Genomic DNA, 13,223 nt, shown 5'->3' with positions numbered 1-13,223 from the left:
ATGCTTTGATTATGATAAATAGTATGATATAAGAGGGGTCTTATATTATAACCTCCCCTTCACCAACTTCTGTAAACAAGATATTTGCAATTCTTTTCGGCCCTCAGAAGTGCCACCAAACGTTCAACAATTCTCATAACATTTGGCTTTATGCACCCACTCGTCACCGGGTCGTTTTTATAAAGATATGTGCATATTGTATAAATAATTTATTAAATAGTTTCTATCCCTCCAGACCCACTGCCCAAGCTAAGTAGTGCTCTCATAACTAAACTATTTAATAAATTATTTATACAATATCCACATATCTTTATAAAAACGACCCGGTGACGAGTGGGTGCATAAAGCCAAATGTTATGAGAATTGTTGAACGTTTGGTGGCACTTCTGAGGGCCAGGAAGAATTGCAAATATCTTGTTTATAGAAGTTGGTGAAGGGGAGGTTATAATATAAGACCCCTCTTATATCATACTATTTGACACTTCTATTAGACTATTATTTCAAGCTACGGGTGAATGAATTGATTATGACAAAGACATGCACCACACCCTCTAAACAAAGAAAGAAAGCTTAGTTCATCATGGACTATAGATCTATTGCTTGCAGTAGAACCTTTTCGAGATCCCACCATTGAATAAACTTGGTCTATCCACGACTTCTCGGTTTGTTTGTTTTTTTGTCTAGGGACATTTGTGGATGATTTGAGGATAAATAAGTTCCCTATGGTTCCAGGTTGTAGTCCATGGAAGAATTATTTAAAAGTTTATGATGCATATTGTAAAGTCTGCATTGTTCCTCTTTTTTTTTTTTTCCAGTGGGCGGAGGTGAAGCGGCCAATTTTGCTGCTTACGCATTTGCTCCTGCAACGGTGGTCACCCCACTTGGTGCCCTCAGCGTGCTTATCGGGTACAGTACCTACTGTTGTTATATTTTCTAATTACAGGCTGAGGCCATCAGAACTCTGCTAAAGTGTCTTGAGGATGAGAGTAGAGAATGACACAGGGACATCCCCACATCCCGTCCCCCCTGAGTTTTGTTGCTATTCTTGTCCCTGCCCCATTCCTGTAAGCTCTGCCTTAACTGCACAAGCCTCGAACACTTAAGATTCTAAAGTGTTTGAGGCTGGTGCAGATGAGGACGGAGTTTAGGCATTGGTGGAATGAGGCATTATGACATCACAACCTGAGCTCTAGAATGTTGCTATTTAGGATGTTAAAGTGTTTGAGGCTTGTGCAGATGAGGACAGAGCTTAGGCATTGGTGGAATGAGGCATTATGACATCACAACCTGAGCTCTAGAATGTTACTACTTAGGATTTTAAACTGTTTGAGGCTTGTGCAGATGAGGACAGAACTTAGGCATTGGTGGAATGAGGCATTATGACATCAACAATATGAGCTCTAGAATGTTGTTAATTGTGATTTTCAAGTGTTTGAGGCTTGTGCAGATGAGGACAGAGCTTAGGCATTGGTGGAATGAGGCATTATGACATCACAACCTGAGCTCTAGAATGTTACTACTTAGGATTTTAAAGTGATTGAGGCTTGTGCAGATGAGGACAGAACTTGCAGGAACGGAGGGACAGGAAAAGAACTCGCGGGGATGGGATGGGAAAATGAGTTCCCGCGGGGGTGGGGAAAAATTTATCCCCGTGTCATTCTCTAGATGGGAGGTTGAACAAGGATGGTGGGGAGAGCACGCAGCTACTGTATTGTGAATGGAAGTTGTATAATCTAGGAGTCTGCATGTCAGTTGTGCATGGAAATGTCTAGAATTCTACTGTGAACATGGGTATGTGTGCACTAAACTGTGTGTCCTCTGCTGAAGTTCCTAAGCAATACCTGCAAATACCTGCTTAGCTTACATAGCATGCATGTGCAAGGAGGGTGTACACATGGGTGGGACTCCTACTTAGATGTAGGTGCTCACACTTGTACTAGCTCTATGGTTGATGTAACTGTGAGTGCCCAAGTGTTAGGCAGGTCAATGCTGGGTTATACTAGCATTCCATAGTGGAACCTGGGTGCCAAGGTTCTGTTCTAGAATGCAATGGATGTCGGATAATTGCAACCTGTACCACATGACCTCGGGGCTTTTAAATGGAGATGCTCAGCGGTAGAATTGCTCCCATAGTGTACGGCAGTGTCTTGCAAACTTTGCGAGCCGCAGCCCAGTAAACTGGTGGCCGCGGCTCGAGGGCACTCTCCAGTGGGGGTGCAGAGAGGAGGAGAGGCGCTGGCAGCGGCTGACTGGCTACAGGATGTGCCTCTCGCCGCGAGAGGCGCATCCTGTAGGCAGTCGGCCAGCGCTGGTGCCTCTCCTTCTCCCCGGCAGCACGCCTGAAATCTCATGTGGCACGGTGGTGTGCCGTGGCACAGAGTTTGCGATACACTGGCATACGGGCACAGGAGTGAAAGATAAGTCGCAGTAACTGCCCATTAATCGGTCAAGATATTTCTTTGTTTGCTCTGTTTCTCGTTACTTACGGTTAAAGGCTCATGTTGAATATGTCCACCTAATCTAATACTCGGTTTTGTATACTGAGTCAGACCAGTGGTCCATCATGCCCAGCAGTCCACTCACGTGGTGGCCCTCTGGTCTAAGACCAGCACCCTAACTGAGACTAGTCCTACCAGCGCACGTTCTTGTTCAACAAAAACTTGTCTAACTTTGTCTTGAATCCTCGGAGGGTGTTTTCAGTCCAGGAAAGCTCGACTCGGTTTACAACGATTAAATTAGGCCAGTAAAAGCATATAGAGAGTTATCAGAAAGATTAGTTTCCAAAATGTTTAGTGAACAGAATGGTTTTCAAAGACTTACGAAAAAAAAAAAGAAGGGAACCAACCAGAACTTCTTAAATGAAGTGGAAGGTCGTTCCAGAGTTGGGTAAACCTAAAAGACAGAGATTGACTAAGAGTCTTGATTCTTTTAATACCTTTACTAGATGGACAGGACAACTTGAATTGTTGGTCACCCCTTGAAAAAGAGAATCTATAAGAGTTCCAGGGTAAAGGGACTAGGGGAGTAAAAACACCACAGAGGATTTTAAGAGTGACACAAGCACATTTGAACTGGACTCTAAAATACACAGGGAGCCAGTGAAGGTTATAAAGCCGCAAATGATCAAACTTACACTTCCCAAAAATCAATCTAGCAGCTGTGTTGTGGGCCAATTGTAGTCTAGCAAGACAGGTTTTAGTAATAGTAAGATAAAGAGCATTACAATAGTCGAGGTGAGAAAGAATAATCAACTGAACCAAAATAGAGACATGGTGTTGATGAAAAAGGTGTCTGACCTTGCTCAGCATACGTAAGTTGAAAAAACATTTCTTAATCACAGAGTTGATTTGATCCTTAAAGGAAAGTGAGGAGTCGAAGAGGGACTCCTAGAATCTTGGTAGAAAACTCAATTTGTAGGGAGGATCCAGAAACCAGTACTACAGAACTAGGGAGATAATCCAATTTTGGGCCAAGCCACATCAGTTTCGTCTTAGATGCAAATTTTGTATTTGAAAAGGCGTTGTCCAGGTTTATAAAATGTCTGTGGGGCACCATTAGCTTACTGAGAAACTGGCTAAGCCTTGCTAAGTCCATTTGCGTATATGGGCCGGTTCATCACAAAGAAAAGTAAAAATAAAAGAGGAGACTAAAGCCAAAGTCTCGAATGGCAAGTTTGGGAGAGGGGGGAGGGGTTTCTTGCTTGATATGGAAATATCATCTTTTCAGAAATTCTTATGTGATGTTTTTTTGGGGGGAGAGAGGGGTAGGAATGACCAGCAGTTTTGGATTTCCTGTAGGAATTCCAGCTCCATCGGAATAGCCTTACTGGGTCAGACCAATGGTCCATCAAGTCCAGTTGCCTGTTCACACGGTGGCCAATCCAGGTCACTAGTACCTGGCCAAAACCCAAGGTGTAGCAATATTCCATGCTACCTGTATCAGGCTACGACTACAGCCAGCTTTGTTCCTAATGCTGTGAGGAGGGGGGTCTCGGCCATTAATGCAACTGTTTCTTGGCCACGGGCCACATCCTGCAACTTCCTCTGGAACTCGGTGTGCCACTAGGTGATAGCTGAGACTCTTTCTCCTCCCACTGCTTAGGGGCTCTGAATTCTCCACATGCTGGCATGGAGAGCAGAGTCCTTGCCTGGGAATCAAAGCCAGATCCTCTGCATGCTGCAGCGCTTGGCCACGGGAATCTAGATCCTGAAATAACGGCCCTCTCTGAAAACGCTTACGAGCTGTCAAAGGCGGTTCTTGAGAGAAATTGGCTTGACTGAAAATTGTTTCCCCAAATGTGGTCAAAGTCTGTGCCACCTCCGTCGTACGTGCAAAAGAGGTGTTCTATGGGTGTGTGCACGTCGGAGGTGGAGAATGGTCCATCTGTGCTTTATTCTCCTCCTCCTCCCCATAGTGGTCCTGTCGTTTCCCGAGCTCAGCAGGTGATGCATGCGCTTTTTGCAATGGCTGATTTTCAAAGAGAAGCTGCATGGAGAGTTATTTTCAAAGAGCTCGTGTTAATATTACCTGCATAGCTTGCAGCTGCATGGATATCGGATAATTCCAACCCAGTAGCATAGTAAGAGTAGATGACTCCCTACTCTCCACACCCCCACTCCATCCCGCTCCCCATTCCACACTTGTGCTCTCCCTCCCCTCCCTCTCCCCCCCTCCCCCGGTACCTCTAAATCTTCACCACCGCAAGTGGCTTCGGTAGCATGCTCCTTGCACCAACATTGGATTTCCCTCTGACGTCACATCCTGGCCCCATGACCTGGAAGTGATTCAGAGAGGAACCAGGCTAGCACAAGTAACAGGCAGAAGTTGCTCACACTAGCAAAGATAATGCAGAGGTACGGGATGGGGCGAACGGGACAGGACAGAGAGGTGCCAGCGTCCTCACCGACTTGTTGCACGGGGCGGTCAGCGCCACTCTTACTATGCCACTGTTCCATCCTGTAATCAATGCAGCACGATCAGTCTCGGTATGGGTTCCCTTCAAGCCATGCACTCACAATGATAAGGGGAGTAGGCCCAGCTTCGTGGCCACGGTTAATTCTCTGTGTTCAGAATATCCTTCAGAATTGCACTTATCTTCCGTCGTAAATGTTGTTGCAAATCGGTTTTCTGTCTTGTCCTCAAATTCACAGTGCCGTGCTGTCCTCCTATCTACTGGGAGAGAGGCTGAACCTGCTGGGGAAACTGGGATGCATGCTGAGCCTTCTGGGAAGTACGGTCATGGTGATTCATGCCCCCGAAGAAGAGGAGGTTACGACTTTGAATGAAATGTATTCAAAATTAAAAGAACCAGGTGAGCGGTTTGGTTTTTGGGGGGGAAGTTCAGAATCTTCTCATGGGGTGCTTTAGCCTCATAGAAGTAGCTTTTAATCCAATGATTTTTCTGAAGAGTACTTCTTTGCTGGAGGTACAGTGATATATGCCTTCCCTTGAAATGACTGGGGTCATCTTACTCCATCCTTCCTCTGCCAGCATAGTTTCTTCCCCTCCTTCTCCTTCTACTAATCAAGATGTATGAAGCGCTGTTTGTTAAACATGTAAGAGACGGTCCCTGATCAACAGAGCTTACAATCTAATTAAATATCTCAATGACAGTTTTTAGTTAGGGGCTAAGCAGAAGAGTGTGGCGCAGAGGTTAAAGCTACAGCCTCAGTATCCTGAAGTTATAATAATTAATAATAATAACTTTATTCTTATATACCGCCAGCAATCTTGCGACTTCTAGGCGGTTTACAATACGAGAACTGTAAATACAATAAAGAGAAAACTTTACATACAACGAATTAATGAGTATAGCAGTGTGTATCTGATAACATTAATAATGTTTACGACAGTTTGTGTGCTGCAGGTCAGGAAGTGCCAGGCTGCTTACACAGAAGTAGAAATATTCCGTAAATTGAATAGAGTGTTCATGGTTGGTGATTAGGGGTTGAGGTTAACAGTTTATAAGTACAGGTATGTGATGATGTTACGAGGGGGGTTGATGTTCCGGTTCGTTGCCTAGGTATTTCAAGAATAGGTAAGTTTTTAGGTGTCTCCTGAATTCTTCATAATTGTTTGTGTGTGCAATGAGTTTTTCTAGGTCTTTACCCCATATGGCTGCTTGATACGATAGCCGTTGTTGATGGTGTCTCTTATATTTGCACCCTTTAGCCGGTGGGGAGACAAATTTCGTGTGTGTTTTTCTTTCATGTCTGTTGGTTGGGAATGAGAAGAGGTCTGTAATGTATTTTGGGGCTAGACCATTTAATACTTTGAAGCAGAGACATCCTAGCTTGAAGTTGTGGGTTCAAACCCATGCTCCTCCTTATCAACCCTGCGCAAGTCACTTAACCCCCCCCCCCCCCCATTGCCCCAGGTAGATTAGACAGATTGTGAGCCCACCGGGAAAAATGCTGAATAAATTCTTGTAAACCGTTCTGAGCTCCCTTGAGAGAACGGTGCAGAAAATTGGATAAACCCTGTCCCTTGATCCCTGTGCATGTTCAACACTGGCCGACCGTTGGTTGTCAAAAATTAAGACAAAATCTGTGATTTCATCCCTAAAGTATGTTGCCCTCAGGATGTTTCTAAGAGTACCAAGTTTTTATAGATCAAATAAGGCTGTATTGACTGACAGACATAGAAACATAGAAAGTGACGGCAGATAAGGGCCAAGGCCCATCAAGTCTGCCCACACCAATGAACCTCCCCTACCTCCCTTTGCGAAGAGATCCCACTTTTCGATCCCATTTAGCTTTAAAATCAGGCACACTGCTGGCCTCAATCACCCGCATCGGAAGACCATTCCATCGATCCACCACCCTCTCGGTGAAGAAGTATTTCCTGGTGTCGCCCTCCCCTGATTTTCCACGGATGCCCTCGTGTTGACGTGGGTTCCTTGAAGAAGAAGATATCCTCCCCCACCTCGATACGGCGCGTGAGGTATTTGAATGTTTCGATCATGTCCCCCCCCCTCTCCCTGCGTTCCTCTAGACATGACATCTTATGCCATATAAACAACTCTGATCTCCCCGAGGACGGGCTTGACGCTGTTCCTGGTACAGGTGTTCCCGGGAAACAGCTAAATGAAGAGTTGTAAGTTATGACTAAGCAATAAATGTTTGCTTGCTGTAGATCAGGGGTGTCCAACCTTTTGGATTCCCTGGGCCGCAGTGGCCGAAAAAAAAAATGTTTCTGGGGCCGCGCAAACGCTGCGGCATGACAGAGGAGGGAGCCGGCAAGACGGTAAACACCCGGGGGCAGCAGAAAATACTTCGCCCTCGACCGGGGCCGCAGGTTGGACACCCCTGCTGCAGATTTTTGAACATCAGCCAATGAAGAAATCTACTACAGCAAGCAAACATTTATTGCTTAATCGTAAGTTACAACACTTCATTTAGCTGTTTCCCGGGAACACCTGTACCAGGAACAGCGTCAAGCCCGTCCTCGGGGAGATCAGAGTTGTTCATAATGGCATAATCATACCTGCTCTTGAGGTAGGAACGATTGTGCATACTTTACACACATATATGCGTAGATTAGGGTGTTCCATAATTTATATGCATACTTGCTAACTCAGCTTGTGCACCACCCTGACCGTGACCCCCCCCCCCCCCGGCACTGCCTACTGGTAAAGTGCACACCATCATGTGAAAGTGTGCTTGTCAATCAATAGGCTTTACCACGTATACATATGCTGATGACATTCAATTTTTACATCTCCTAAATCCTGAGAATACAGAAGAGATTAACAAAAAACTTGAGACAATTAAACACTGGCTTAATACCAACATGCTAGCTCTAAATATTCAAAAAACATTACATTACATTAGTGATTTCTATTCCGCTTGTGCCTTGTGGTTCTAAGCGGATTACAATTAGAAGAGATCTGGACATTACCGAGAGAATTACATAAACAATGATTCAAGTAAGTTACATGTTATGGTAGAATATTACAAATTTAAAGATATCAGGAATTTATCCGAAAGAGTTACATAGCAAGATTCAGGTAATTACAGGATACAGTGGGGAATAACATTAAATTCGGGTAACAGAAGAGAGTTACCTATCATTGAGGTTATTAAAGGATACAGTGGGGAATTTTTCTGATAAAATTACATAGCAAGAATCAGGTAATTACAGGATATAGTGGGAAATAACAATATATTCGGGTAACCGAAGAGAGTTACCTAACATTGAAGGTAATTACAGGATACAGTGGGGAATAACAGTATATTCGGGTAAAAGAGGAAAGTTATCTAACATTGAAGGAGTAGAGGTATGGATACAGGTGGTAGATGCTTATGTAGGGATCTGAATCATTTTGGTAGGTGTGGTTCGAGGAGTTGATTAAAGTGTTATTCATGGGGGGAGATCATGTGTGATTGGGGGGAGATTAGTAAGTAAGGACGTGTTTTTTGAATAGGAATGTTTTGATTTCTTTTCAAAACACTTTGATGTCTGTTGTTTTGATCATCAGATTGGTGATGGTGGGGTCAAAAAGCATACAAGTATAAAAAGGAAATAAGTTTGAGTATCCCTTTTATTTTAAATAACATTCATCTGGATTTAGTAACTTCATTAAGAATACTAGGTGTCGTCATCGATGATAAGCTCTCCTATCATGAACACATAAGTAACACCGTCAAATTTTGTTTCTATAGATTACGCACGATTCGCTCAGTCTCTAAATTTCTCGAGCCAAAATCAATAAACATTCTAATCCACTCTCTAGTCATTGCTAAACATGATTACTGTAACTCATTATTAATAAACATTACACAAAAGGAAAAAAAAGCGTCTTCAAATAATACAAAACACAGCTGTCAAACGTATTCATAATGGTAAAAAATATGACCATTTTACCCCTTTTCTGATCAATTCACACTGGCTTCCAATAAATCACCGTATCGCCTTTAAAATATTACTCTTAGTGTTTAAAACTTTGTCTTCCAATGAACCACAATTCATCAATAGAATGCTTATCAAGTTTCAAGTTTATTAGGATTTTATATACCGCCTATCAAGGTTATCTAAGCGGTTTTTACAATCAGGTACTCAAGCATTTTTCCCTGTCTGTCCCGGGGGGGCTCACAATCTATCTAATGTACCTGGGGAAATGGGGGGGATTAAGTGACTTGCACAGGGTTTGAACCCACAACCTCAGGCTGCTGAGGCTGTAGCTTTAACCACCGCGCCACTCTAGAAATCAAAATGTAGTAAAAGTGAGCCAAGTATAGGACAATCAAGCCATTGTGACATCACTGATGAGGTTGGCTCTTAGGCATTGGTGGAATGAGGCTTTATGACATCACAATATCAGCTCTAGTTACCAGAGACTGAAATTACCAATGTGGGCCACTATTCGGCATGTTATTTGATTCCTAATTTATTCTATTTTTAGCACAAATCCCATTTTATGCAGTGAGTCCTAGTTACTAATAACTGCCGATAACAGTAAAATTGCACATCTTAAAAGGTAGCTCATGTTGATATCTGCAATGAATAAGGAGGGAAGTTTCAAGTTTCAAGTTTATTAGGTTTTTATATACCGCCTATCAAGGTTATCTAAGCGGTTTTTACAATCAGGTACTCAAGCATTTTCCCTCTCTGTCCCGGTGGGCTCACAATCTATCTAACGTACCTGGGGCTATGGAGGATTAAGTGACTTGCCCAGGGTCACAAAGAGCAGTGCGGGGTTTGAACCCACAACCCCAGGGGGCTGAGGCCACACACTGCGCCACACACTCCTCCTTATTCCTTATAATACACCATGTTCCCTTCGATCTACGGTCCAAAAGCTTTTAGCAGTTCCTTCTTTGAAAGTCATCGGAACTAGAAGACATGACATGTTTTCGATGATGGTCCCCCAACTTTGGAAGCGTTCTTCCACGCCCCCTTTTTATATAACTTCCCGAGCGGGACAGCTGGGTGGAACGTGACCAAAACGTGGTGACGTCTCCACTGTCGGGCCGCACAGGAAGATGTCATATGACTAATTAGAATATTCATTAAAGTGATCCGGTGAAGATTATGCACGTCAAAGCTTAACGTTGTGAAAGTAGTTTGAACGTGGAGTGGTGCATCTGAGGATCTGAAAGGTCACTTGGACACACAAAGTCAGAGGCGTGAAGAAAGTACAAGAGGTTTATTACAGCATGCCGGACTCTTGTACAGTGAACAGCCTGCTTACTAGAGTGTTAGAATCAGGAAATTACACTACTGAGTTCTAAGAGGAACTAGTTAGCTATTTGGTCACTTTTTTATTACATGTAGCAATGATTTTATTTTCTAGAAACACTTCTTTTTTTTTTTTTTCTATAAATAAGAGGCATAGTTATCAATGTGGGCTCCACGTTCAAACTATTTTGTGGTCTCATTATTCTAGGGACTTTTGTAGCCGACATTAATCTAAGGCCTTCTTTTACTAAGGTGCGCTAACTGATTAGCGCATGCTAAATGCTAACGCGTGCATGTTAGCGTATGGACACATTAGCGTTTAGCGTGTGCTAATTTGATTAGCACGCGCTAAACAGTTAGCGCACCTTCTCTTTGTGTCTCCAGTGGTTCATATATTCATTCTTTTTTTGTTGTTTTGGTTACAACTCTTTGGGTTCTTTGCATTGTCTTTATATTTATACTCACTTTCTTTAATGATTGTAGCCTTGCATTGTATTGACAGCTGTATTACCATGTACTGATCTGTGTTCCCTTCTTTTCCAAAGGTTTTATTGTCTTTGCCGTCATCATTCTCGTCGCATGCTCGGTGTTGATATTTTACTTGTCGCCTCGATATGGCCATACCAACATTTTGATTTACATTGCCATCTGTTCTTTGATTGGGGCGTTCTGTGTCTCTTCCGTTAAAGGACTGGGAATTGCTATCAAAGGCCTTTTCACTCATCAGGCTGTTGTACAGAACCCACTGGCCTGGATTCTCCTCATCACACTGATCATTTCAATTACCACTCAAGTGAATTACCTCAACAAGGCATTAGATGTCTTCAACACGTCCTTGGTGTTCCCCATCTACTACGTGTTCTTTACCACGGTCGTCCTCACCACTTCCATCATACTGTTCAAAGAATGGGTTTCGATGTCTGCCCTGGATATTGTGGGGACCATCTGTGGGTTTTTCACAATCATTCTTGGAGTTTTTCTACTTCACGCATTCAAAGACCTGGACTTAAGCTGGGCGAACCTGCCACGCGCCGTTCAAAATAAGAACCACTTGGACTCTGGATTCGTCAAACTGGATGACAAAAACGTTCTCTTAAACAATGGGGAAAATTCTGGAGTTTACATGGATGAAAAGTCTAAAGTATTTGTGATCTACACATAGAACTCTAAAACTAATTTTCTACTTTTGAGAGACTACTATGATGCCAGATCATTTAGACACATTTGGTGTTTTTTTCTTCTTTCATTGTGTTTCAAACATTTGCGGTGGGGTCTCGGCAAATCATTTTTTTCTTTGCTTTGTGTCCACACATGACACTGCCTGAATTTTATTCATCATCTATTATTGTCTTTGTACACAATGAACCTCAAGTCCCATGACGACTGGAAAAGTCTAGTATTGCTCCAATTCAAGAACGGTAGTAATAGACAACACAGAGGTGCCTGCTCTTACCATGTTTTTGAATGTCAAGGGTACTCCATTGTATACTTGATAAGAATGCACTGTGGGGGTAATTCTCAAAAGGTCACCTGAAGTTAAGTGCCTAGATTTTGTAATGGTAATTATGCACATACTCTTGCATTCTAAAATTGCAATTAAGTCCACAGGTACGCACCTAATTTAGGCGCTTATGCTGCTATCTGTTTGGCATGTACCTGACAGTGTTCTATAGCTTAGCATTTAAGCGCTAGGCACGTCCATGTTTCTCCTATGTCTACACCCCTAGCGGCTGTGCACTAATGAAATTGCATGCTAACATTATAAAATACTAAGTGCAATTATTCACTGATTAACTCCAATTGTAGCCAATTATTAAATTAGGCAATATTGACAATAAGTTATGCATGTAACTGAATATATACAGATTATAGAATGTGCAATTTTGCAAGCTCACCCCTGAATTCTATATATGGAAATTAAAGTGCACGCAAATTTGTGCGCATTGCTGATATGCGCATGCAACATAATTGGTAATCAGCGCCAATAATTATCACTTAACAAGCAGTTATCAGCACCAATTGCCCTAATTTGAATTTATGTGCACAACTTGCTAAGTGTATAAAGTTATACATGTAAATTCTACAACAAAAGAGGGTGTGGCTGGAGGGGTGCACTTTTAGAAGTTGCACAAACTATTTTATAGAATACGCCCGATCCATGCCTAAGTTAAGCGTGGGCATAAACCTCAGGTTTTGGTTAGTGCAAATGGCCCTGCCTAGGGTTAACAGACATCCGGAAAACTGGACATGTCCTCTGCCAGATGAACTTTTTTAAAACCTGGCATTTGTCCGGCCCCATGTGGAAGGCCTCTGTGCATGCGTGGATGACGTCGAACACATCCGTGCATGCTCCAGGCCCTCCAGATGCAGCTGGAGCTCATCCAGAAGAAGAGAAAGAAGCTTTATGGGGGGGGGGGGGGGGCAGCCGGAGGTGGAACTGGGCGGGGTCGTGTCTGGGGTTTCTTGGAGAAAAATATGGTAACCCTAGCCATGCCTAAATTTTAGCCACAGAAATGGGTGTGCTTTATGTATTTTATACTCCAAATAATATGAGTTAATTATGCAGAATTATTTGTGTTAGAATTGAGAATTAAAAAATATCTCCACAAATTCAATAATTAAATAGTTAATAAGTATAAATGTAAAGTGCAACATGTGCTTTTAAAGTGCTCATTCACCAACCAAAAAAGTGCAATTGTACCATTGTACACAGTTTTATTTATTTTGTTTGTAGTGCCCCCCTTCCTGATGACGCTGTTGCAAAACTCGAGTCAAAGGGAGGCCATTTTTATAAGAACACGGGATCTAATAAGAACGTTTAAGATTGTAATGAAGAGATGACAGCACTGTGTTATGTTTTTGATCTGCCTTCGCTTCACTTTATGAATATCAGATAAGTCATTTTTGATATATTTCTTTATATATATTTCATGTTATTCAATGAAATGGAAGGCAGAATGAGGGACGCTTTAGTGCAATGATGTCCCTCAATACAACCAGCGCTTGCACGTTCATTGGTACAATTGCACTTTTTTGATTGGTGA

General features: G+C 42.7%; 1 protein-coding gene across 1 annotated transcript in view; it reads left to right on the top strand.

The window, feature by feature from the left end:
- NIPAL4 (NIPA like domain containing 4) overlaps positions 1–12,566 on the top strand; it is a 40,668-nt gene extending 28,102 nt beyond the window's left edge. Inside the window, exons 4-6 of the mRNA XM_033927186.1 lie at positions 816–906; positions 5,151–5,311; positions 10,725–12,566. Of these exons, the coding sequence (XP_033783077.1) occupies positions 816–906; positions 5,151–5,311; positions 10,725–11,341 (869 nt within the window). The 3' untranslated portion in view covers positions 11,342–12,566. The remainder of the gene's footprint in view (positions 1–815; positions 907–5,150; positions 5,312–10,724) is intronic.
- The last annotated feature ends 657 nt before the right edge of the window (positions 12,567–13,223 follow it).

The sequence above is a fragment of the Geotrypetes seraphini genome, chromosome 18 (assembly GCF_902459505.1).
Source record: "Geotrypetes seraphini chromosome 18, aGeoSer1.1, whole genome shotgun sequence".
Taxonomy (NCBI): Eukaryota; Metazoa; Chordata; class Amphibia; order Gymnophiona; family Dermophiidae; genus Geotrypetes; species Geotrypetes seraphini.
Note: the sequence above shows the minus strand (reverse complement) of the source record. Positions and strands in the feature narration are given on the sequence as shown.